This window comes from Squalius cephalus (genome assembly GCF_949319135.1).
Source record: "Squalius cephalus genome assembly, chromosome: 7".
NCBI classification, from domain to species: domain Eukaryota; kingdom Metazoa; phylum Chordata; class Actinopteri; order Cypriniformes; family Leuciscidae; genus Squalius; species Squalius cephalus.
In genome coordinates this window covers 1,792,259-1,817,532 of record NC_137128.1, presented here as the reverse complement: position 1 = coordinate 1,817,532, position 25,274 = coordinate 1,792,259, and the positions used below count along the sequence as shown (strand labels likewise).

Here is a 25,274-nt window from a genome sequence, read left to right as displayed (position 1 = left end):
GTCTTCCTTTCGGCCTCAAAAACGCTGCTGCAACCTTTCAAAGACTAATGAACAACATTCTGAGAGAGTATTTAGGGAAGTTCTGTTTTGTTTATCTTGATGACATTGTGATATATTCCAAAAACATTCAAGACCACTTCCAACATCTCAAACAACTCTTTGCCAAACTGGGGCCTGTACCATGAAGCCGGATTAGGTGGCTAGCCAGCTATGTTTCAGCTTAGTTTCCGCCAACCCTGGGTTTTAGGTACTATGAAAGTAGCTCGGCTTTAATCGGTGTTCGTTGCCATGGTATCTTACGCTGCACGGCTAACCTGCTCCGGGGCAGGTTATGTTCTGGATGTCTCCTTCTGAGGAGATCTCAGACTGAAGTTTGACCAATCAGCTGTGAGCAAAGAAACATATAAGTGACGTAACTAATTCCCAGCGTCTGTTCTCTGTTGCAATGGCTTCACCTTTTCTCCCAAATCCTGTGGACATCTCTGCGCAAATTGTTAGACGAGCACTTCGTAGAGAAAGAGTTTTTAGGGACAGACAAAATCCATTTGACTTTCCTGATGCTTACTTGTATGAAAGATACAGATTTTCCGCGGAAGGAATGTCTTATCTTTGTGAACTTCTTGAGCCGCACATAAAAAATGTGACTCATCGAAGCCATGCCCTTACTGTACCACAAATGGTATGTATTGCGTTGCGGTTTTTTGCAAGTGGTACATACTTGTATGCGGTCGGGGATGCAGAGAATCTAGGGAAAAACACAGTCTGTCGAACCATTCGAAAGGTGGTCCTCGCTCTGCAGGGGTACACGAATAGCTTCATTGTGTTCCCTGGACATTTATCGACCATGTCCATAAAAGAGGGCTTTTATAAAATTGCCGGTAAGATATCTTGATACATCACATGAACAAATGTAACATTTTACACTCATTTTTTTTTTCTCAAAAAAGCATATTTCACACTTAGAAATCTATTATACAGTAGTCTGCAGTAGCTACCTGTTAAGAATGATTTTAAATATATATTTTTAATTCCTATGATAGGATTCCCTAGAGTCATAGGAGCAATAGACTGCACACATGTTGCAATCTCCACAGCTCTCGGAGAACATGAGGCAGATTATGTGAACAGAAAGTCCTTTCACAGCCTTAATGTTCAGGTAGGGCTATACTATATAGCCTATGTGAAGTGATTTTTATTTGCATTGAGATCAATCTTTAAATAAATAGTAACTAACAGGACAATTATTTACTGTACATTTCATCTGCAGATGACTTGTGATCATGAATGCATGATAACAAGTTTGGATGCCAAATGGCCTGGCTCAGTACATGACTCACGAATTTTCCGTGAGTCTATTTTGTGTCAGCGCTTTGAGGAAGGCAAGTTCAATTTGGTACAGTACACTTTAAAGTTTTAATTTTAATAGCAAAACTTACACAATTTTCCCCTTTTCTGTTCTATGACAGGGCTTTTTGATGGCCTGTTGGTAGGAGATCGAGGTTATGCATGCCAGAGGTTTTTGCTGACCCCCTATCCTGACCCTCAGACAGGGCCACAAAACCGCTTCAATGTGGCCCTCAGTAAAACCAGGGTCAAGATCGAGATGACCTTTGGCATCCTAAAGGCACGTTTCAACTGCCTTAGGCGTTTAAGAGTGTCACCAGAGCGGGCATCACAGATAGTGGCTGCATGTGCAATTCTGCATAATATAGCCACTATCAGAAAGGAGCGAGTACCACCACAGAACCAGCTTCTCCCCGATGAAATTGACCCCATCACACTTGACCACCCAGCTGGTGCAGCTGTGAGAAATGCAATCACAACACAATATTTTACTTAATAAAAGCACACTGACACTGCTGATATGTCTCAAACTGTTTTATTGGTCATCATGTGGCTATGGAGGAAGAGAGAGAGCAAGAAAAAAATACATTAAAATTACATTAATAAACATTCATAGTGTTCACACTAAAGGGTTACTTGGTTAAAAAAAAGTTCACATACTGAGATCTGTTTTTTCCAGCTGTTTGATCTCCAATTTAATTTTTTTAATTTGGAGCCTCCTCAGCTCACAGTCCAGCTCCTTCAGTGTGCAGTCTAGTTCGAGGCTCCTTTTGTACAGGGCCCTGACTGAGTCTGTTTCCACCTGAAACAATTCCACCACAAACAATCATTACACGTTTTCTGGAGGTTGATCAAATCACAAAAAGTGGCATGACTTTCTACAAACACAGGACTGACTGTAAATTATGTCAAGGGTTTAAAGCATTACCTTGTTCACATTCCTTCTGTAGCCCATTGAGGTAGAGGCCTCAGTTTCTGGGGCAGGTTGTGAAAAATCCTACAAAAGAGATGTGTAAGGGCCAGTCACTTAATTATGACATTCAAATGTGTGCCATAATAAAAAGCTCAGTGCATTCACCTCAGCAACTGTCTCAGAACACACAGACAGAGTGTCTTCATCGTTTGGTTCACCCTAATAAATAAAAGGCCAATGTAAAGCATAACTGTTATAAAGCAGGTTATGTTTGGTGTTCTGTCTGCTGCATACTGACCTCTGTGTGGGAGACTGTGTGAATGTGTGCTGGCTTCAACAGGGACACTGTATTTCCCTCTACTGCAGAACAGAGTCAGCCATATTTAACTTTTTTTTAAAAAACATTAGTAATGCATTGTACACACATACCCAGTGTCACTTGCTTAGAGGAGCCAGCACCAGGGTCAGACTGAACAGCACATGCAATCCCATCCATAATCAGCCGCCCCTTATTGTTGCTCAGAGCCAACTCCTCCGCCACAGTGTAATCTTGAGGAGGTGGCCCTCCCCCAGTTTTCTTCATTTCACATTTTTTTCTGTTTGCTGCAAACAAGTGTTTGTGATTAAATGTTCAAAAAAAAAATAATAAAAAGTTATGTTAAATACTCACCACTTTGAATTATATTTTTATACTTTGTCTTGATCTGCTGCCAAGAACGTTTGGAGTTGGGGTTGCATCTAAAAATCAATGAATATCAATCTTTCTTAGGATGTAATAGCCTATACATTCACATTTTACATACATCTACACACACGTATGCATGTGTGTATGAGATATATATATATATATATAAATAATATATATAGAGATATAATATATATATATATATATAGAGATATAATATAGAGAGATATAATATATATAGAGATATAATATATATATAGAGATATACTATATATAGAGATATAATATATATAGAGATATAATATATATATATATATATATATATATATACACGAATACATTTTCATTTGAGCATTTAATACATTTTTAATATGATTAGCCTACATAAATGTACATTAATTGTTTAACTTACGCATTAACGCAATCAGCAATCTTCCTCCAAGATTGTTCTCTTGCTTTGGCAGCAGATACAGTGTTACTGCGTGCTTGAAAAATACTTTTATATTCCTCATATTTCTGGATTATTATCTCTTGCTCCTCCTCTGAAAAGTATGTAGCTCTCGCTCTATCCATTTCGAACGCGATTGGTTGTTCAGTGTCGACGTCACTTTTTTATGTGCACGCGCGCGTGGAGTAATCATAGCTTAAGGATCAAAGCCTGAGTTGACAGAGAAAGTTGATGAGCTGCGTCATGGTACCAATAAAGCCTGATTGCATCGGTTTGGTTTTGTCAACTCAAAACCAATCCTGTAACCCCGAGTTTGTTCAGCTACCTTCATGGTACAGGCCCCTGGAAGCTTCAGGATTAACACTCAACCTCAAGAAGTGTTCCATGTTGCAAAAAACCATCACATATCTAGGACATGTCGTTTCTGAAGAAGGGGTCCGTACCGAATCTGCTAAAGTCAAAGCAGTTCGTGATTTTCCGGTACCCAAAAATGTCAAGGAGGTACAGAGGTTTGTGGGTCTTGCAAGTTGGTACCATCGTTTCATTTCTCACTTTTCTGAGCGAGCAGCACCTTTACATGCACTAAAGGCTAAAGAAACTGCTTGGGATTGGACCATTGAGTGCCAGAATGCTTTTAATGATCTTAAAAACGCCCTCCAACAAGCACCAGTTTTAATGCCACCTGACTTCACTAAGGACTTTAAAGTACAAACTGATGCTAGTGATATAGGATTAGGAGCTGTGCTGACCCAAGACATTGATGGTTTAGAGCATGTCATCGCTTATGCTTCAAGACTCGTACAGGGAGCGGAAAAATCATATTCTACAGCAGAAAAAGAGTGTTTGGCCGTGGTGTGGGCTGTAGAAAAGTGGAGGCAGTACTTGGAGGGAAGGAACTTCGAAGTACTCACAGACCATTCAGCCCTGACTTGGGTATTTAATCAGCCCAAACCATCCTCTCGTTTGACCAGGTGGGCTTTAAGGCTGCAAAGTTTCAACTTTACGGTTAAGTACCGTAAGGGATCATGTAACGTTGTACCTGATGCCCTATCCAGAGGAATACCTGTGCAAGAAGTGGTAGGCCACATTGCCCTATGTCAACCCACAAAACCAGACCCAAATTTACCAGTCAGTTGGGATGAGATTGGGAAGGCTCAAAAGCTTGATTCTTCTTTACAGTCTTTATGGGAGTCAGCCAAGCAACCCAATACCGATCCAAACCGTATTGCTTACGTTGTACAGAATGACTACTTGTTTCGCAGGGTACCTGGCAAGCAACAAGAGAGCACTAGTCAATTAATTATACCTGCATCACTGAGGGAAGTGTTTTTGCAATTTGCTCATTCAAACCCATTGAGCGGACACTTGGGAAGAATGAAAACTTTACGGAGGCTACTTGACAATGTTTATTGGCCTGAGATTCGTAAAGACGTTTGGAGTTTTTGTACCCAATGTAAGACGTGTCAAGCCTACAAACCAAGAATCTCTAAGCTATCTGGATTGTTGCAGTCAACCCCAGTAGTAGAGCCTGGCTATATGCTTGGAGTAGATTTGATGGGACCTTTCCCAAGAAGCCCACGATCCAATGAATTCTTATTAGTCTTTGTGGATTATTGCAGCAAGTGGGTAGAACTCTTTGCTCTACGGTCTTCTAAAACGCATCTGATAACCAACATTCTGACAAAAGAAATGTTCACACGATGGGGAGCTCCGGCATACTTAGTATCGGACCTTGGGCCTCAGTTCACTGCCCAGCTACTCAACGATACCTGCAAACGATGGGGTGTAGTTCAAAAACTCAGTACAGCTTATCATCCTCAGACCAACTTAACTGAGAGGGTCAACAGGACCTTGAAAACGATGATAGCATCTTACGTCCGTGACAATCACCGTGACTGGGACAAGTGGATACCAGAGTTCCGGTATGCCATTAATTCAGCATGGCAAGACAGCACGGCTCTCACTCCGGCAGAGATTGCACTAGGACGCAAGTAAAAAGGTCCACTTGAGCGGTTAATTCGTAAACCGCCTAATCCCGATCATGTAGCCTACAGCACTGTTGAGAGACAGAAATCTCTTATTGACCAAGTGAGGGAGAAGACTAGTCAAGCCCAAGAGAGGCAAGGCAAATACTACAATACCATGTTCTACTCTATCTACTCTACTGTACCGTTCTGTTAAGTTCCTAAAGCTGGTTTGTTTATTTCCTGGATGACGCTTCAGAACTGATGGGTCGTCACTCCGGTCATTCTGACTTGTTTACAGTTGTTTGGAAGGCAACTTTTTTTTCTTTCTTTTTTTTCTTTTCTCTTTTTTTTTTGTTATTGTTAGTTATGTTTGCTTGATTTTGGCATAACCTTATTTGAGTCTTATTAATAATGGGTGTTTGTAGCTTAATCATTTTTCTTTTGCACCCTTTTTTTGGTTATTTAATAATATAAATCCAATCTTTCTTTTTTTGTTATTAGGCAATTTACACTCAAATAAAGGGTTATCTGACCATCCTTACTGTCACTTCAATTTTTTGGGGGGGTGAGGGTGGGCTCTAGATGGACCCTTTTTCCATCTGTTTTTTTTAGGGGGGGTTTCAGAAGGGAAAGAAGGTAGGCTTGGTGGGTGGGTAAGGGGGTTTCAGGATGGAGGGATAATGGTTGGGTGGGACAGGACCCAAAGGATAGAACTTTACACTTTTCATTATACATTTGAGGTGGTGGTTTATTGGTTCACTATTTTGATATTATTTTTCTACTCAGACACTTATGACTAGTGTCTCTTTTTTGTCGTGGAATGGGCGGGGTTTTAATATTCCTCATAAACGTACAAGCACTCTGGACTTTTTGCGGAGGATGAATATAGATATAGCTCTTTTTCAGGAAACCCATCTTCTGGAAAGGGATGTTTCCAGATTTCATAATAAATTTGATCATGTCATTGCTTCTTCCTCAAATTTAAAAAAAAACAGAGGAGTAGCAATTATTGCTAAACGTAGTTTTCAGTTTACAATTTTAGACAGTGGGAAGGATTCTGAGGGTAGAGTTGTCTTTATTAAAACTCTAATAAATGATAAAAAAAATAGCTTTTGCTTCAGTTTATGCCCCTAACGCTTTTTATAGGAGCTTTTTTGATTATCTGACTAAACTTATACTGGATTTATCTGATTTTGGCCTAATAATAGGAGGTGACTTCAATGCGGTTTGGTCACATTCATTAGATAGAACTGGTGTGGTGGAGGGGGCAAACCAACGTCTTGCTTCCACTGCATTAAGGAAATGGGCTCTAGACTGTGCCGTAATAGATGTTTGGCGGACTGCTAATCCCTCTCTAAAGGAGTTTTCTTGTTTTTCATCACGACATAGAACTTTTTCCCGTATAGATTATATTTTCATTTCTAAACATTTATTTGAAAAAACCTCTGATTTTGCTCTTCTTCCTATGTCTCTTTCTGACCATAGGGCTGTATCGGGCAAACTGGCAATTTCTCCAGGTCCCAAATGAGCGGCCCGTTGGCGGTTCAATTGTACTCTATTGCAGAATGAAACTTTTCTAAGGGAAATGAAAGAACAGCTGGATCAATTTTTAATGATAAATAGATCCTCTGTTGATGATCCCAGGGTACTCTGGTCAGCTGTAAAAGGGTTCATAAGGGACAAAACAATTGGATTTGCCTCTAATCTAAACAAAACAAGATGGAAGCATATCGTAGATTTAGAAAATAAAATTTCAACTTTAGAGTGTTCTTTGTCTCTGAATGCTACCTCTGACCTTATTCTTGAGCGAGACTTGTTGATGAAAGACCTTAATCAACTACTCAGGAACAAATCTGACTTTCTCATTCATAGGACTAGGCAACTTCATTACTTGTACAGTGCTCAACCAAGTCATCTACTGGCTTTGAAACTTAAAACCAATGAACAATTGGCTAACATAACGTCTGCTAAATCTTCCACAGGTAAACTGTGTTCTGATCCAAATGAGGTTAATGATGTCTTCTGCTCATTTTATTCTAATTTATACTCCTCAGAGTTTATTTATAATGAGCAGGCATGCAAAAGCTTTCTGAACCCTCTTCAACTTCCAAAGCTTTCCTGTGAATCTGCTCTTGAACTTGATGCTCCAATAACTCTGAGTGAGTTGTACAAAGCCTTAGTGAGCATGAATAAGAATAAATCTCCAGGGCTTGATGGTATACCCCCCGAGTTTTATTTGGCCTTTTGGCCCCAAATCGGTCCTCTTTTACTGGAGATGATTCATTCTACAATTACTAAGGGTTCTTTTTTTAACAATTCAAATATTGCTATTATTTCTTTGCTTTTAAAAAAGGGTAAGGAACCTTCTGAGTGTTCGAGTTACCGTCCTATTTCTATTTTAAATGCTGATACTAAGTTGTTCGCCAAAGTCTTAGCTTCTCGATTGGAACCACATTTGTCTACTCTAATCCACATGGATCAGACTGGTTTCATCAAGAATCGCCTTGCCTCAGATAATGTCCGTCGCCTTCTTCACATAATAGAAGCTTCCAACACCGCAGATTCTTCAAATGGCATTTTGTCTCTTGATGCAGAGAAGGCGTTTGATCGTCTTGAGTGGCATTTTCTGTGGCAGGTTTTGTATCATATGGGCTTCGGACTTAACTTTTTATCAATGATTCAAACTTTATATAATGATCCTACTGCAACGGTTTTAACAGGGATCACCTGTTCTAAGCAATTTCCCATATCTAGAGGATCTCGACAGGGTTGTCCTCTCTCGCCTCTGTTGTTTGTTTTATCTCTTGAGCCTCTTGCTCAGGCAGTTCGGCAGTCAGTTAGTCATAATCCTATTGTTATACATAATACCAAACATTTTATATCTTTGTATGCAGACGATATCCTTCTCTTCCTTCATAATGTTTCTCATAGTCTTCCACACCTTTTAAATATTTTTAAGGACTTTGGTCAGGTTTCAGGATATAAAATCAATTGGGAAAAATCTGTATTATTACCTTTGAATTCTTCTACTGGACAGGCCCCTACCACCGTTGCCACAATGAACATACCAGTTGTTCAGACGTTTAAATATCTAGGAATCTCAATTTTCCCTACAGTATCAGCTACAGTGACTAATAATTACAATAAAGTACTTGTCGAGGTGGAAAATAGTCTTCAAAAGTGGAGCTCCCCAACTTTGTCTTTTCATTCCCGCATTTCAGTGATTAAAATAAATACTCTCTCCCGAATAAATTTTGTTGGTTCTATGCTTCCATTGGCACCTTCCAAAGGTTATTGGAAAAAAATTCATTCACTACTTTCTAAATTTATTTGGGCGGGTAAAAGACCCAGAATTAAAATCTCTGTCCTTCAAAGGCCAAAAAAGTCTGGGGGTTTAGGACTCCCAAACTTTCAATTATATCATTGGGCCTTTGTGTTACGCGCTCTTTCCACCTGGTTTGACACAGCATCTTGTGTATCTTGGCGTTCTATTGAGGAAAATATTGTAAAGCCTCACCGATTACAAGATCTTATTTACTCTAATATCTCTATTAAACAATCTAAGGTTAAATTTGGGTCCATTATCACTGAGCTAATTTCCAATTGGAACGCTGCTGAAAAATATTGTAAAATATCTCCAAATTGGTATCTCCAGTCACCTATTTTCTTTAACTCTCGTCTCCAGCTGGGAGGACGCCCTATATACTTTTCTAGTTGGGCAAATAATAGTGTATTTACACTATCTGACAATTTTGGGGCTGAAGGTCTCCGGTCATTCTTAGACGTTCAGAAAATCTTTAATTTACTCGGTTCCTCCTTTTTCTTTTATCTTCAGTTACGTACAGCAATGCGCACCTATGGGGTTCCTTGGAATGGCACACTAGGTTTACATCCTTTTCACAAGGTTTTGACCGGGGGTAAGGGGTTGGTCTCTATTTTTTATGCTGTCTTGTTGCAGGCACCAAATAAACCACTCTCTCTTGATAGAGTTTGGAAGCAGGATTTGCCATCTGATAATAATAATCTGGACTGGCACTTGATCTGGCATAATCTGTCTTTCTCTTCCAGAAACCCCAACCACCGAATGATTCATTACAATTTTATACACAGGTCATATTTCACTCCCCGCAGTTTGTTCAGATTTAAAGCTTTGCCCTCTCCTAATTGTACTCTGTGTTTGCAAAAGAGTTTGGGCACTTTTTTTCATATGGTGTGGGAGTGCCCAGGTGTTGTGGCTTTCTGGAAAAATGTTTGTAGTGTATTGTCCACATTATTGTCTCAGGAGATTCCTTACTCGCCTACCCTCTTATTATTGAATGATTCTTCCGGTTTGAACCTACCTGCTAAATCCAAACGCCTTTTTTTGACTGGTCTTACTGCGGCTAAAAGGCTGATAGCATGTAGATGGAAACCCCCTCATTTATTATCTTTAAACAAATGGCTGCTAGATTACATGGATATCGCCATTATGGAACGTTGGGCTGCAAACTTGCACTTGGCCAAACCTGAAAACATCTCATGTTGGGATGATGCCATCTCCACGCTAAAATCTTTATTGTAGTCATTTTTTTTTCTTTCTCTTGGGGTCCTGTTGGGTGGGGGGTGGTGGTTGGGGGGTTGGGAGGTTGGGGGGTTGGGGGGTAGGGGGGTAGGGGGGTTGGGAGTATATGTGGTATTCCCTACATATACTCTGGCTATTTGATTTCATATGCTTGGTAGTTTTGCCATTGCTACGTATTTATTATTTATTTGTTATGCTACACTACCATGTCAATTTCTCTGTTAATCTTGCTATTACTGTTAAAATGATGCTTGCCACATCTGTTTGTTCATTTGCTTGTTGTTGTTTGTTTTATTTTTGTTTCCCTAAATGGAAAAAACAATAAAAAATTGATCACAAAAAATTTTTTTTTAACCACTAGACTAAAGACATCAGATCCAGCAGCGAACGTCAGAAGCACTAGCCGAGGTAAGGCTGTTTTCGGCGGGGTACATGAGCGCTGAGCGCCTCGGCATTTATTATGTCTATGGCTAAAGTACCTCGGACGCTAACTTATCTGAGGCGATTTAATGCTAACTGTTGCAGTGTCACTGCCCACAAACATTGATGCTAAATAGTGCTAACTACGTGAAATAGTAGTGGAATGTCACTTACCGGAAAAACTGGAGCGAAGTCCTCCTACAGTGTCGGATAGTGCAGTTTATAGCAGAGCAACCCATTTTATGTATGATATTTCAATACAAATGTTCAGAAAAGATACAGAGGTGGTATGATGTGTTGTGTCAGATCATGGCCAAGACGTCAAATTTCAGGAATTCCACTCGTTATCAGCTGTCAATCAAAGTTAACCACGCCCTTATTTGTCATACATTTTATATCTAAATACGATCTAAACTAACGAGTTAGAAAAAAATTCACCCCCTCACAGTTGTCAGGGACTCGGAACCTATCGAAAAATACAATAAAAGTCCATGGGACCAACCTGTAAAAACATGAATTTATGCTGTGAAAACGGACATTTTAACATGGGGGTCTATGGACATTTGCTCCCTTTTGGGACCTGCCCCTAGCGGATTTTCGATGTATTGCAGTTTTTCGCACTTCCGGGTAGGCTTCATTTTTCAGATTAGAATGTTGCCGCTTGGCGCCGTGCTTGCGGCGCTCGAGGCGGGGGGCGCGTTGATCACAGCGGGCAGCCTGCCCGCGCTCGACTCTCCCATGGCAGTTAGCTGAGGGATGAGCCCCGTGGGGTTTGCCATGTCTGTGAGTGAATGTGAGCGCGGGACAGCGGGCATATTTACTACACTGGAAACACTGTCTGTATGAACAGACTGAATGTGTGTTGGTTTCGTTTTTACAGAAACCGTGAGGCATGTCTGTAGTGTTTGTGGGCACTGGTTCGTGGGCACATTCACTACATTTAATGCACAATCGACATGAGCCGATTTTGTGTGTGCGAGCCCTGTGTGGTGGGCTGTGCTTGCGTTTAGGGATGAACACTGAACCGTGGGCATTTTTACTACACTCATAACACCGTCGGCCGTGGCCGGATCGTTGGTTTTGTTTTTACAGAAACCGTGAGACATGTAGTATGTAATGTTTGTGGGCACTGTTGTCGTGGGCACATTCACTACATTTAATGCACAATCGATATGAGTCGATTTTATGTGTGCGAGCCCTGGAATGTGGCGGGCTGTGCTTGTGTGTAGGAATGGGCACTAGGTGTGGGCATTTTTACTACACTCATAACACCGTTGGCCGTGGCCGGATCGTTGGTTTCGTTTTACAGAAACCGTGAGACATGTAGTATGTAGTGTTTGAGGGCACTGTTGTCGTGGGCACATTCACTACATTTAATGCACAATCGATATGAGTCGATTTTATGTGTGCGAGCCCTGGAATGTGGCGGGCTGTGCTTGTGTGTAGGAATGGGCACTAGGTGTGGGCATTTTTACTACACTCATAACACCGTTGGCCGTGGCCGGATCGTTGGTTTCGTTTTTACAGAAACCGTGAGACATGTAGTATGTAGTGTTTGTGGGCACTGTTGTCGTGGGCACATTCACTACATTTAATGCACAATCGATATGAGTCGACTTTATGTGTGCGAGCCCTGGAATGTGGCGGGCTGTGCTTGTGTGCTGCTTCCTGCTTTGCTACTGTTCGGACGCTTTTGCCTACTGCTCCGCACTTTGCTCTATCGCTTTCGTTATTATTACATTTTATCACCTAATTTTAACTTCAGTGAATCAGCACAGTGCTCAGAACGCTTGGATTACTATAAAAAAGCAGAATTATTTTCATTCCTTCAGAATTCACTGAAGCTTACATTCCGAGGAAGAGAAAACTGAACTGCTTACATTCCGGCGGAAGAGAAAACATTCACAAGGATAAGAGAAAATGCGTCCTTTTGATTCTACTTGCTGTACTAACTGCCAAAAACTTTTACAAAGGATTACAGTTCTTGAAACAAAGCTAATGGTAGGATCAAACCAGACGGAACACACAACAGAGTTTCATCATGGACAAATACAGCGCACAGCCGGTGAGTGTCATGAATTTAATGCTCCTCAACAGAACATACCTAGTGCAGAGAAACAAGCCGATCGACCTACAAACCGTTGGTACAAAGAGGGGGCAAAACCCAAAAATAGAGACATTAGACTCTCTCAGGCAAAAATAGTTACATCTACACCATACACAGCTACAAGGATTACAAACACTGGTCGTCTTCCACAACCTATTCATCTTAAGAACAGATTTGAAGTATTATTGAATGAGGAATGCTCAAATTTGTTAAATGTGGATGAACACAGACAGCCAGGAGCTCACTCTGACACTAACAGGCGCTCAAGGTCAAGCAGACAGCGGCACTCAGCTCAGAGCGCAGCCGAGGTCAAAACATTGATAGTTGGGGACTCTACGATCAGAGATATCAGCTCGAAAGATACAACTACATGCTGCCTTCCACAAGCAACAACCTCTGACGTAAACAGAGAAATTCAAAACATTTTGATGAAACATAAGACTGCAAATCGACTCATCATTCATGTGGGGAAGAATGATATCCATAAAGAGCAGTCAGAACAGCTTAAGAAGGATTTCAATGAACTTTTTGAAACACTCAAAAGACTGAAAGTACAAACATTCATCAGTGGACCACTCCCAGCAAGAGGAAGTAACAGGTTCTCACGGTTGCTTGGGCTTAATTCATGGCTGCAAAAAACCTGTAATATAAAAGGAGTGAACTTCATAGACAACTTTAATCTTTTCTGGAATCAGAGGCCACTGTTTCAACAAAATGGCCATCTTCCAAACAAACTGGGTTCAAGAGTGCTAAAGGACAATATCCTTTTCTCCCTTCATCATCCTTCTGCCAATCCAATCAACCAGAATGGCACACACTCACCTGGACACAGTTTGAATGACCACAGGACTTCACTTCAGGACTTGAATGGACATGCGGCTGACACATCTCACAAAGACAGTGATAACACCATGCAGCCAAAACAACTTCTGCTCACGGACACAACTTCAGCTGAGCCCTGCCTACAGAGCTCACCAGAGTCAGACTGTGACATATTAGAAATGTCACAAGATTCAGCTCCCAAGGACAGCATATTACAGCCTCGAATAACAACAGATTCAGCACCCAAGAATGACCAGGGAAGCCAGGACAGCATATTACAGCCTCCAATAACAACAGATTCAGCACCCAAGAATGACCAGGGAAGCCAGGACAGTACATTACAGCCACCAGTAACAACAGATTCAGCACCCAAACACGACCAGGAAAGCCAAGACAGCATATTACAGCCTCCATTAACACCACAGCCACTCTCACCGCTATCACTATCTCCTACATCCCCATTGATGTGTTTCTCAGAGAAAATGGAAAAACTAGTGTATGCTGGAACCCAATTCGCTGGAAGCCCCCAGATATCAACCAGAAAAACATCACTACCACCAAAGTCTATGAGCGCAGCTCGCCCTCTCCCCCCTCCCCCTCTTCCTCCTCCTCGAGCATTAAGGCCCCTTCCACAACGCCAGGGCCCACAACTTCCACCGTCTGCTCGAGGTGTTACAAAATCAACCGATACCAGCTCCAAGTGATTTGTGCCGGGTCCCCGCTGTGATAACAGTAACTTTCTCAAATGTTTACAGAACAAGCGGGAACCCAGTGTTCCTGTATCATCTGTTCATTCACATGTTAGAAAGTCTAAGGCCTTTAAAAGCCGTACAGCAAACCCATCTAATCTGGTGCCTATCACACGACAAACTAAGATTGTGGACACAAAAAGCAAGACTGTTAAGTTAGCACTTTTAAACATCCGCTCACTTAAAAATAAATCACTTCTAGTCAATGACTTTATAAGCACATACAACCTGGACTTTATATTTCTAAATGAAACTTGGCTAGAAGACAGCTGCAGTGCAACAATCCTCAATGAAACATCTCCTCCGAACTTTACCTTTATGAGTGTCTCCAGAGCTGGAAGGAGAGGTGGGGGTGTAGCTGCTCTTTTTAAAGATGTCTATCAATGTAAGCAAATATCATTTGGTAATTACCCGTCTTTCGAATATCTGGGTATTGTGTTAAAAGGTGCTCCACGGATTTTACTTATCACTATTTACAGGCCTCCAAAATACTCTTCAGCCTTTGCTGAAGACTTTACAGAACTGTTATCAATAATTTCCTCAGAGTTTGACAGTTTCACTATTGCTGGAGATTTTAAAATTGAAAAGTTTTCTTCTAGAAAGACAAAACGTTCAGGTGGAGAAAAAACTTTTTCTTTACCTTGACATGTTTCGACTGCAACCTGCAGTCTTCCTCAGAAGCGTCATCTGACAGCTGTGACGTGTCGTTTATCAGCTGTTATTTCCTGGGCGTGGCCAACCCGGCGGACCTGACAGTACCGCCGGGCTGGCCACGCCCTGCCCCCCCGTCGCTCGATGGTCTCTGGAGAATGGTGTTCCATGTGTGTGAGAGCATGTAGGCTCCCTCGTCCCGGTTGATGGTGTCCTTGGCCCGTTTCCTGATTTCAATCGCCTCCTTTATCCATCTTCTGTATCTGTTTGATACCGGGACGAGGGAGCCTACATGCTCTCACACACATGGAACACCATTCTCCAGAGACCATCGAGCGACGGGGGGGCAGGGCGTGGCCAGCCCGGCGGTACTGTCAGGTCCGCCGGGTTGGCCACGCCCAGGAAATAACAGCTGATAAACGACACGTCACAGCTGTCAGATGACGCTTCTGAGGAAGACTGCAGGTTGCAGTCGAAACATGTCAAGGTAAAGAAAAAGTTTTTTCTCCACCTGAACGTTTTGTCTTTCTAGAAGAAAACTTTTCAATTTTAATTACTAAGAAGACAATATGAAAATCTTTGAACTGGAGATTTTAACATTCACATAGATAATGCAGAAAATAATATGGCAAAAGAAATCATTACTGTTTTAAAAACTTTTGATCTGATTCAACATGTACATGGGCCCACACACAATCGTGGACACACTCTAGATTTACTTATCAGTAAGGGTCTAAACATTTCATTGAATGATATTAAGGATGCCGCACTCTCTGATCATTACTGTATTTTCTTTGATTTATTGATCTCTCCTGCCATTGAAGTTAGATCTGTGTCTGTCAAGAAGAGATGCCTAAATGAGAACACTAGTGTACTATTTATGAAGGCCATATCCCTAAGACCGAGCATATCTGCTGACTCGGTTGATTCTCTCCTTGATTCTTTTAACTCGAAGGTTAAAAATGTAATTGATGATATTGCTCCTGTGAAAGTCAGGAAGAATGGTAAACAAAAAGCACCTTGGAGAAACTCAACAGCAGTGCAAATTATGAAAAGACAATGCAGAAAATCAGAGCGCATGTGGCGAAAGACAAAACTTGTAATCCACTATAACATCTATAGAGACACCATTCGTGCTTTCAATATGGAACTAGGCAAAGCTAGACAGACTTTCTTCTCCAATATCATAAACAGAAACCTAAATAATACTCGAAATCTCTTCGCTACTGTCGACAGACTAACAAATCCCCCAAGCCAGATTCCCAGTGAAATGCTCTCCGACAGCAAGTGTAGTGAGTTTGCTACCTTTTTCTCGGAGAAAATCAATAATATTAGAAAGGTGATCAGCACATCCTTGAGTTGCGCTGGGGTCAGTCAGATCAGACTACAACCTGAGAAAGTAGTTACTATGTCTGATTTTGAAGAAATTGATGGCAAAATTCTGAAAGAAACCGTTCAGCACCTTAAAACATCAACCTGCGCCCTTGACACACTTCCCACATCTTTTTTTAAAAGTGTGTTAGACTGTTTAGAAGCAGATCTCCTAGAAGTGGTAAATGCCTCACTTTTCTATGGAAGTTTTCCAAACTCCCTTAAAACTGCTGTTGTCAAACCCCTCCTGAAAAAGAGCAATCTGGATAAGACTATATTAAGCAACTATAGACCGATCTCAAATCTTCCTTTCACAGGCAAAATCATTGAAAAAGTTGTCTTCAACCAGCTGAACAAATTCTTAAACTCAAATGGATACTTTGATAATTTTCAATCTGGCTTCCGATCGCATCACAGCACAGAGACAGCGCTCATTAAGATAATAAACGATATTCGCTTAAATACGGATTCAGGCAAATTATCAGTGCTGGTTCTACTCGACCTCAGTGCTGCTTTTGACACTGTCGATCACAAAATACTTCTAGACAGGCTGGAAAACTGGGTGGGGTTTTCTGGGACAGTTCTAAAATGGTTCAGGTCATACTTAGATGGGAGAGGTTATTATGTGAGTATAGGTGACCATAAGTCTGAGTGGACATCCATGACATGCGGAGTCCCTCAAGGCTCAATTCTTGCGCCACTCCTGTTCAACCTGTACATGCTCCCAATGAGCCAAATAATGAGAAAGAACCAAATCTCTTACCACAGCTATGCAGATGACACACAGATCTACTTAGCCCTATCACCTAACGATTACAGCCCCATTGACTCTCTGCTTCAATGCATTGATGAAGTCAACAGCTGGATGTGCCAAAACTTTCTACAGTTAAACATAGACAAAACTGAAATCATTGTGTTTGGAAACAAAGATGAAGTTCTCAAGGTGAACGCATACCTTCACTCTAAAGGTCAAACAACTAAAAATCAGGTCAAGAATCTTGGTGTGTCTTTGGAGTCAGACCTTAGTTTCAATAGTCATGTCAAAGCAATAACTAAATCAGCATACTATCATCTGAAAAATATTGCAAGAATTAGATGCTTTGTTTCCAGTCAAGACTTAGAAAAACTAGTGCATGCTTTCATCACCAGCAGGGTGGATTACTGTAATGGACTCCTCACTGGCCTTCCCAAAAAGACCATAAGACATTTGCAGCTCATACAGAACGCTGCAGCCAGGATTCTTAGCAGAACCAGAAAATATGATCATATCACACCAGTACTCAGGTCATTACACTGGCTGCCAGTTACTTATAGGATTGATTTTAAAGTATTATTACTAGTATATAAATCATTTAATGGCCTAGGACCTCAATACATTGCAGATATGCTCACGGAATACAAACCCAACAGATTACTCAGATCATTGGGATCACATCAGCTAGAAGTTCCAAGAGTTCACTCTAAGCAAGGAGAGTCTGCTTTTAGCTATTATGCCAGCCGCAGCTGGAACCAGCTTCCAGGGGAGATCAAATGTGCTCCTACAGTAGTCACATTCAAATCCAGACTCAAAACACATCTGTTTAACTTTGCATTTAATGAATGAGCACTGTGTCACTGTTTGTCCGACTGTTTATCCTGTGTCTTATTTTAGTCTTTATTCTAAACTGTTTTAATTATTTTTAGTTCTTTCTTGTTTCTTTATTTTAAACTGTTCTTTATTCTAAACTGTTTTAATTATTTTTAGTTCTTTCTCGTTTCTTTATTTTAAACTGTTTTGTATATTCTTATTTCTTCTGATTATTTTTAATAGTGTGTAAAGCACTTTGAATTACCATTGTGTATGAAATGTGCTATATAAATAAACTTGCGTTGCCTTGCCTTGCCTAGGAATGGGCACTAGGTGTGGGCATTTTACTACACTCATAACCAGAGGTGTGGACTCGAGTCATGTGACTTGGACTCGAGTCAGACTCGAGTCATGAATTTGATGACTTCAGACTCGACTCGACAAAATGTACAAAGACTTGCAACTCGACTTGGACTTTAACATCAATGACTCGTGACTTCACTTGGACTTGCGCCTTTTGACTCAAGAAGACTTGCTACTTCCCATGAAAACTGGGGAAAAAAATGTCCACCTCTCAGTTTATCTGCATCTGTGAAAAAAATGTGCACCACCTGTATGCATGCAGAGAGCGTGCGCGCTGCCTGCACGACATCCAATCACTGTAGTCCCACGTTGTTTTGATTCGACAGTATCTAACGCCTGTTTCACACATAGGCTACTCCGTTTGCGGTGCGTATTTTTTCCGTACCCATGTTAACAGGTTAGAGCTTTCACACTGCACGCGGTTGCAGTCCGTCGATCCGTTCCAGGAGCGGTGCGTATACAGCAGTGCCGCGATCGTTTCCGCACAGAGTCTATTTCTGCTGTGCTGCACTCGCTGAATTAAAGTGACAGCACATGGTTCGTGGTCAAAATAAACACAGATTGACCTAAAAATGTAGTAATTTCACCACAAATACGATTAATTAAATAAAATGTAGTAATCTCACCATAAATGTATTTAATTAAATGTATTTAATTAAATACTATTTTCACTTTAAGACCAGGGCAAGGAAAATTACAATTTACCTCAACAAGGCGACATAATGAACGACACTCGTCTCATTCGTGGAGGTGGAAAAACATGTTCCTTGTGACATGCGAGATTTATTGTATTAATTTAAATATATAAAAAAAGGCATGAGAGTCGGCTGTTTTTTATACAAGTAGCCTACATGGTTAAATATTTGACCACTTGCTTTAGGAACTTAATATAAGAAGAAGTAATGCATTGAATAATATGCCTACGTTGTTTAAATTGTGTTTAAACGTGCATACGTCTATTAAAGAGTGTATGTGTACAAAGAGAATCGCAATGCTGAGACGTTAAGACCAGGGTAAATCAAGGGAAAATACATATTTCAACAAGGCAGCATAATGCACACTCGTCTCATTCGTGGAGGTGGAAAAACAAGTTCTTTGTGACATGCGAGATTTATTGTATAAAGATTTAAATTATGCAAAAGAAAGAGTATGAGTCTGCTGTTTTTGTCAATTTTAAGTTTTAATTTAAAATGTAGGCTATGCGATTTTAATATTTAGGCCTACATGGTTAAATATTTTACCACTTGCTTGAGCAACTTAATATATAATTATATAAGAGTAATGCATTAAATAATACGTTGTTTAAATTGTATTTAAACGTGAATACATCTATTAAAGAGTGTAGCCTATACGTGTGTACAAAGAGAATCGCAATGCTGACAAAAAAACTTTTTTAAAATAAAAGTTGCTAATAACTTCTGGATTTGAAATACAAATAGTGAGTATGTATTTGTGGTACAGCCGCGGATCACGCACTGCAAACGCAGCATATGTGAAAGCACTATTGCGCGTGCTGGTCTTGCACCGCATACGTACTGCACACGGAGTATGTGTGAAACGGCGTAAGCAGGCACATTGCAAGACAACCAATGAAGCACAACAAGCAACAACGCTCCAGTTGGCAAAATGATACCGAAGGTAGTTTCATTTGGCTATAAAAATTACGAGGTAGTCGACAAAAAACGAGTTGCAATTTGAAGTTGCCTGAAGTTGCACAAAGAAAGGTAAGTTTTGAACGAATGCTAAGCACCTTATCGGATGTACCGTAAAACTTCAAATAATAGCAGAGTCCCCAATAGACGCCTGTCTCTTTTAAACTGTCTTCTTTCTCTCTCTCTCTCTCTCTCTCTCTCTCTCTCTCTCATACACACCAGTCATGGAGGCATTCCAATTATATTATCAGGTTGGTCCAGTTTTTCAGAAGTGATAATTTTTTCAGAAGTGAGGACCTGTTTAAAAAGGTTTAGGCTAAAACGACCCATGTCTATTTGAAAGTTAAACTGTTTTGCAATATGAGGTCAATACAATACAGGACTGAAGCGGCATGCTGTGCATTGTTCTAGTGCAATATGCTGTTGAAATACAAGCATTTTTTGTGAAAATTTAATTTTCTGTTTTTTACTGTATTTGATTAATGTCATTGTATAAAAAGAGGTTTAAATAAATACAAATCTTACAGACATACATGATTTGTATAAATTTTATTTCTGTGGTAAGAGGACTTGAAATGACTCGAAACTAAAATGGTAGGACTTTGGACTCGACTTGAGACTTGTTGGCTTTGACTTTTGACTCGACTCGGGACTTGCCTCATCTTTGACTCGACTTGACTCGGGACTCGAGGGCAAAGACTTGAGACTTACTTGTGACTTGCATAACAATGACTTTGTCCCACCTCTGCTCATAACACCATCGGCCGTGGCCGGAATACCAGAAAATACACTCTTATGAGATTTATCTGGGCCGACATAAAAACGGCGTTTGTGTGCAGGCAAACGGGCTGTGGTACCGGCTTGTTTTCTGCAAAATACACTGGAACAGTCGCATTTTCTGGAACTGAACGAGCGAGAAGTTTTGGTGGGAGTCTGGCCGCAGCGGGACTTGAACACCGTTGTTTTCCTAGGCGGGCTAGGAGGACTTTGAGGCCTCGGGCTTTACCTCAATCTTAGGCCGGGGCTCATGCGGAGGGGCCAGCAGAGCGAGAGCGCCATAGAGAATGGTAGCGGATAGCCAGATAGCGTCATCATGTCTTGTGACGGCGTTTGATTGCAGGCGTGCGTGTTTTACAACAGACTCGTTTACTGCAATATTGATATTTCCAGTCGCCTGAACTTAGGAGGGAACTGAGAAATGTGTGAGAAACAGAGGTTGGTCCGGCCACGGCGGGACTAAAACACTCTCGTTCCTCCTGTCGCCGGTGAGTGACGCACGCGAATGGGGCTGGGTAGCTTTCTTGTGATGTAAAGAAAGCTAGCCCTGCAGCAGGAAAAACTCCATCCACATAGACACGGCTTCTTCATCGTCATCCATGACGGAAGCGGCGGCAGACTGCGGCCGCTGTCCGACAGTGAGAGACTCGGGCGAAGCTGGCGGGCGAACCGGCGAGCTTTGCTGGTTGGAGGAGGTTCCGGGACCTGCTGAACACGGCGCTTTACGGCGCGGCACCGCAGCAGGCGGAGGTGCAGTCTCGGCGAAAGATCCCAGGCGAGTCCTCAGAGTCACCATGGGCATCGCATCAGCTCGTAGTGAGGGCAGTCGCCGTCAGCGAGCGCGAGAACTGCGTGATCCTCACCCAGGCAGGAAGCGCAGATGACATGGCGGTCCCGTTGCTGAGTGGGGCTCGACACGAGCCACAGAAGGTGAGACATCTTAAAAAAAGACGCTCGGCTCTTTTAGGCAGGGAGTGTGAGTCGCAGCGGCGAACACACACACACACACACACACACACACTTAGTAGAGAAAAAGGATATAGGCGCCGGATGGCGTTAGCAGGAACGGCGACTGAAGGCGGCGAGTGAGGCCAGCGGCTTCAGATGCGAAGGCTCGTCCCGCAGAAGGCTTTTCAGATGGCGCGGCTTCTTCCTCTCGGGATCCAGCGATGCTTGAGCTTCGCTGAAGAGATGAAAAATCAGATTCAACCAGCCTATCAAGCTATATTTATAAGCCTAAGCCACACCCGTTTCGGCGGGATATGACGTTTTGGGGCGTGAAGCGCCCTCATTGGACATACGCCATGAGGGGCCTTTCGATAGGCTGTTGCAGTTGCCGCAGGGCAGCCAATGGGCGCGCGAGCTGTCTCGCCCATGTCTGCATGCTGCCGCAACGCGTTTTGCATTATTACAAAAATTAAGGATAATTTTCTGGCTTCAATATCTCGAGGAAAAGAGTTTTTCCCTTAGCGTAAGATATTACGCAGTACGAGAGACCTCTCGTAAGAGAACCCAGATTAGCATTATTGTGAGAAGCAAAATAAAAAATGTCACGTACCAGATGTAAGTTATCTATTACAGATCTATTTTTTACACAATAAGACTGATCTTTAATTATAATCGTATATAATACACTATTTACCCTACTGGCCAGGCATTTTGAAAAAAAAAGTAATCAGAGCCTAGAATTGCTACAGGTCTCCAGTTCTTCAAGAGAGTTAGGTCACCTTTTTTCAGAAGTAGTGTTAAAACTGCCCTCTGACAACTCAAAGGAAGAATTCCTTTATTGATGCATTTTTGGATCACCTCAAAATGATCATAACCAATAACATTCCAAAAAAAATTATAAAATTCAGCAGGTAAACCATCCAGTCCTGGGATACGACCTGGGGAAAGTCCCATAACAGCAGCAGTAACCTCTTCGAAAGTGAGTTCAGTCTCTAAAAATTGCTTGTGTTCCAATGTTAAGACAGGAAGATCTTGTAGTAATTGATTTCTGCACAGATCATCTGAGTTTTCAGCAGCATATAAAGTAGAATAAAAATCCACAGCAAGTTTGCGCATCACTATTGGGTCTGAAGTGTTATGTCCATTATTATCCTTTAAAACACACATCAGTTTTTCTTGTCCTGCTTTTCGCTCCAAGTTAAAGAAATAAGAAGAAGATCTATCCATGTCTCTTATGGTTAGGAAACGACTTCTTACGAGAGCTCCTTTAACTTTTTCATTTAAAAAGGAGCTCAGCTGATTTTTTCTTTCAGTCCACAGTTCTTGTAGATCTCTAGCATCATTGTCATTCGTACTCTTTTCAATGTCCATAATCTCTTTTTCCAACAACGCTAGTGTCTTTTTCATAATTAAAGAGGTATGAGATGCATACTGTTGACAAAACCCTCTTATGTGCGCTTTACCAACTTCCCACCACTGAATAACATTTTCATAAAGACATTTTTCATTTTTCCAGTTTTCCCCCCAAAAATTAAAATTCTCACAAAAATGTTTATCTTCCAAAAGTTTGACATTAAAATGCCAGTAATAGCTTGTATGCTTCCTTTCAGTCAGAATGCACTCAAATGTGATAAGATTATGATCAGAAAGAGCCGTAGGGATGATATCTGTATTAACAATCTTATTTCTCAAATTGTGTGATACATAAAAACGGTCTAAACGTGCTCCAGAAACACTGCCATTGCCAACTTTCATCCATGTATACTGCCGTACTAATAACTTATGCTCTCTCCATACATCTGAGTATTGTAGATGTTTAAATATATTAGCTAAACAAATAGCTGACTGTGAATGAGGTTCTTCCACATCCCTGTCTCGTACAAAGTCTAGAGTGCAGCTCCAATCTCCCCCTAATATGATAAGATCACCATCCTGCTTTTGTTTTAAAATCTGCTCTAGTTTAGTAAAAAGCTGTACTCTGTCTGCTCCTATATTAGGGGCATATATGTTTACAAACAGGAAATTAAAATTCATAATTTCAGCCCTAAGTCAAAAGTCTCCCTGGTGCCACTTCATCTTTTGATAAAATATTTGTTGTGAGAGCAGAGGAAAAAAGTACAGCAACTCCAGCACTTAAATTAGTCCCATGACTAAGAATTCTATCTCCTTCCCACCACAAGCCTCAATCATTCTCATTGTTTCGACTGCTATGGGTTTCTTGCACAAAAACAACACTCAGATCCTTCAATCCAATAATTTCTGATAATAAACCTTTTTTTCTCCTATCCCTCCTTCCATTTCTATTAAATGATCCCACCCACAAGATCTCCATGAACAAGGGGAAAAGAAAGAAGAAAAAACAGAAAGAAAAAGTATAAGCCATTTAGATTATTTAGTTTTCCCCTCATTTTCCCCGTCTTTTTGCCTTGTCTGAGAACAGTAATATGCTTCTTAAGACGAAACCGCGTCTGTTGCGAAAGATCCTCGTAGTTGCTCGCTTTCCTTGCCCATATAACCGATCAATAAACTTGTCAATATTAGGGAAGTAGTTAGTTACTTCAGCACCAGCTTTTCCTTTTGTTTGATCAAGAAATGCATTAATTTGTTCAACAGTATACAGATCTTTATCAGTTCCTCCTAAGCCCTCTGACCACTGATCACCATCTCCATTATCAGTACACTGGGAAAAACTATCCATCTCATCTGCTATATTGTCCTCTAAGCCTTCAGCTCTCCAGTCTACATCATTAACTTGTACTTGTACACACACATATTCCACACTACTCTGAGCCTCACTCTTATCAATATTGTCCAATACATTTGCAGATTTAGCAGAAACATAACTACATCCAGGTTGCACCACACTCTCAGCATTGACATTAATCTCAGTCACCTCCTCCATCTTGTCCTGCTCTGTGGCTCCTTCACCCTGCTCCTCATTCCTCTTTTCGTCACTTTCGCCTCACTCACCTCCTCCATCTTGTCCTGCTCTGTGTCTCCTTCACCCTGCTCCTCATTCCTCTGTTCGTCACTTTCGGCTCACTCACCTCCTCCATCTTGTCCTGCTCTGTGGCTCCTTCACCCTGCTCCTCATTCCTCTGTTCGTCACTTTCGGCTCACTCACCTCCTCCATCTTGTCCTGCTCTGTGGCTCCTTCACCCTGCTCCTCATTCCTCTGTTCGTCACTTTCGCCTCACTCACCTCCTCCATCTTGTCCTGCTCTGTGTCTCCTTCACCCTGCTCCTCATTCCTCTGTTCGTCACTTTCGGCTCAGTCACCTCCTCCATCTTGTCCTGCTCTGTGGCTCCTTCACCCTGCTCCTCATTCCTCTGTTCGTCACTTTCGCCTCACTCACCTCCTCCATCTTGTCCTGCTCTGTGTCTCCTTCACCCTGCTCCTCATTCCTCTGTTCGTCACTTTCGGCTCACTCACCTCCTCCATCTTGTCCTGCTCTGTGGCTCCTTCACCCGACTCCTCATTCCTCTGTTCGTCACTTTCGGCTCAGTCACCTCCTCCATCTTGTCTTGCTCTGTGGCTCCTTCACCCTGCTCCTCATTCCTCTGTTCGTCACTTTCGGCTCAGTCACCTCCTCCATTTTGTCCTGCTCTGTGGCTCCTTCACCCTGCTCCTCATTCCTCTGTTCGTCACTTTCGCCTCAGTCACCTCCTCCATCTTGTCCTGCTCTGTGGCTCCTTCACCCTGCTCCTCATTCCTCTGTTCGTCACTTTCGGCTCACTCACCTCCTCCATCTTGTCCTGCTCTGTGGCTCCTTCACCCTGCTCCTCATTCCTCTGTTCGTCTCTTTCGCCTCACTCACCTCCTCCATCTTGTCCTGCTCTGTGGCTCCTTCACCCGGCTCCTCATTCCTCTATTCGTCACTTTCGGCTCACTCACCTCCTCCATCTTGTCCTGCTCTGTGGCTCCTTCAC

The 25,274-nt window shown here is 41.7% G+C and overlaps 2 protein-coding genes across 2 annotated transcripts; one reads left to right on the top strand and one right to left on the bottom strand.

Moving 5' to 3' along the window:
* Nucleotides 1-445: 445 nt before the first annotated feature.
* On the top strand, nucleotides 446-1,840 carry LOC307161307 (putative nuclease HARBI1; the record flags this gene model as incomplete). Its single annotated transcript, XM_079875934.1, has 4 exons — nucleotides 446-878; nucleotides 1,041-1,156; nucleotides 1,268-1,379; nucleotides 1,467-1,840. 4 exons carry the CDS (start codon nucleotides 446-448, stop codon nucleotides 1,838-1,840), a joined length of 1,035 nt encoding a protein of 344 aa, XP_079732060.1.
* Nucleotides 1,841-1,889: 49 nt separating this feature from the next.
* Nucleotides 1,890-2,840, bottom strand: LOC307161306 (uncharacterized protein; the record flags this gene model as incomplete). Its single annotated transcript, XM_079875933.1, has 6 exons — nucleotides 1,890-1,897; nucleotides 2,074-2,146; nucleotides 2,273-2,341; nucleotides 2,423-2,476; nucleotides 2,556-2,617; nucleotides 2,687-2,840. 6 exons carry the CDS (start codon nucleotides 2,838-2,840, stop codon nucleotides 1,890-1,892), a joined length of 420 nt encoding a protein of 139 aa, XP_079732059.1.
* Nucleotides 2,841-25,274: the final 22,434 nt, after the last annotated feature.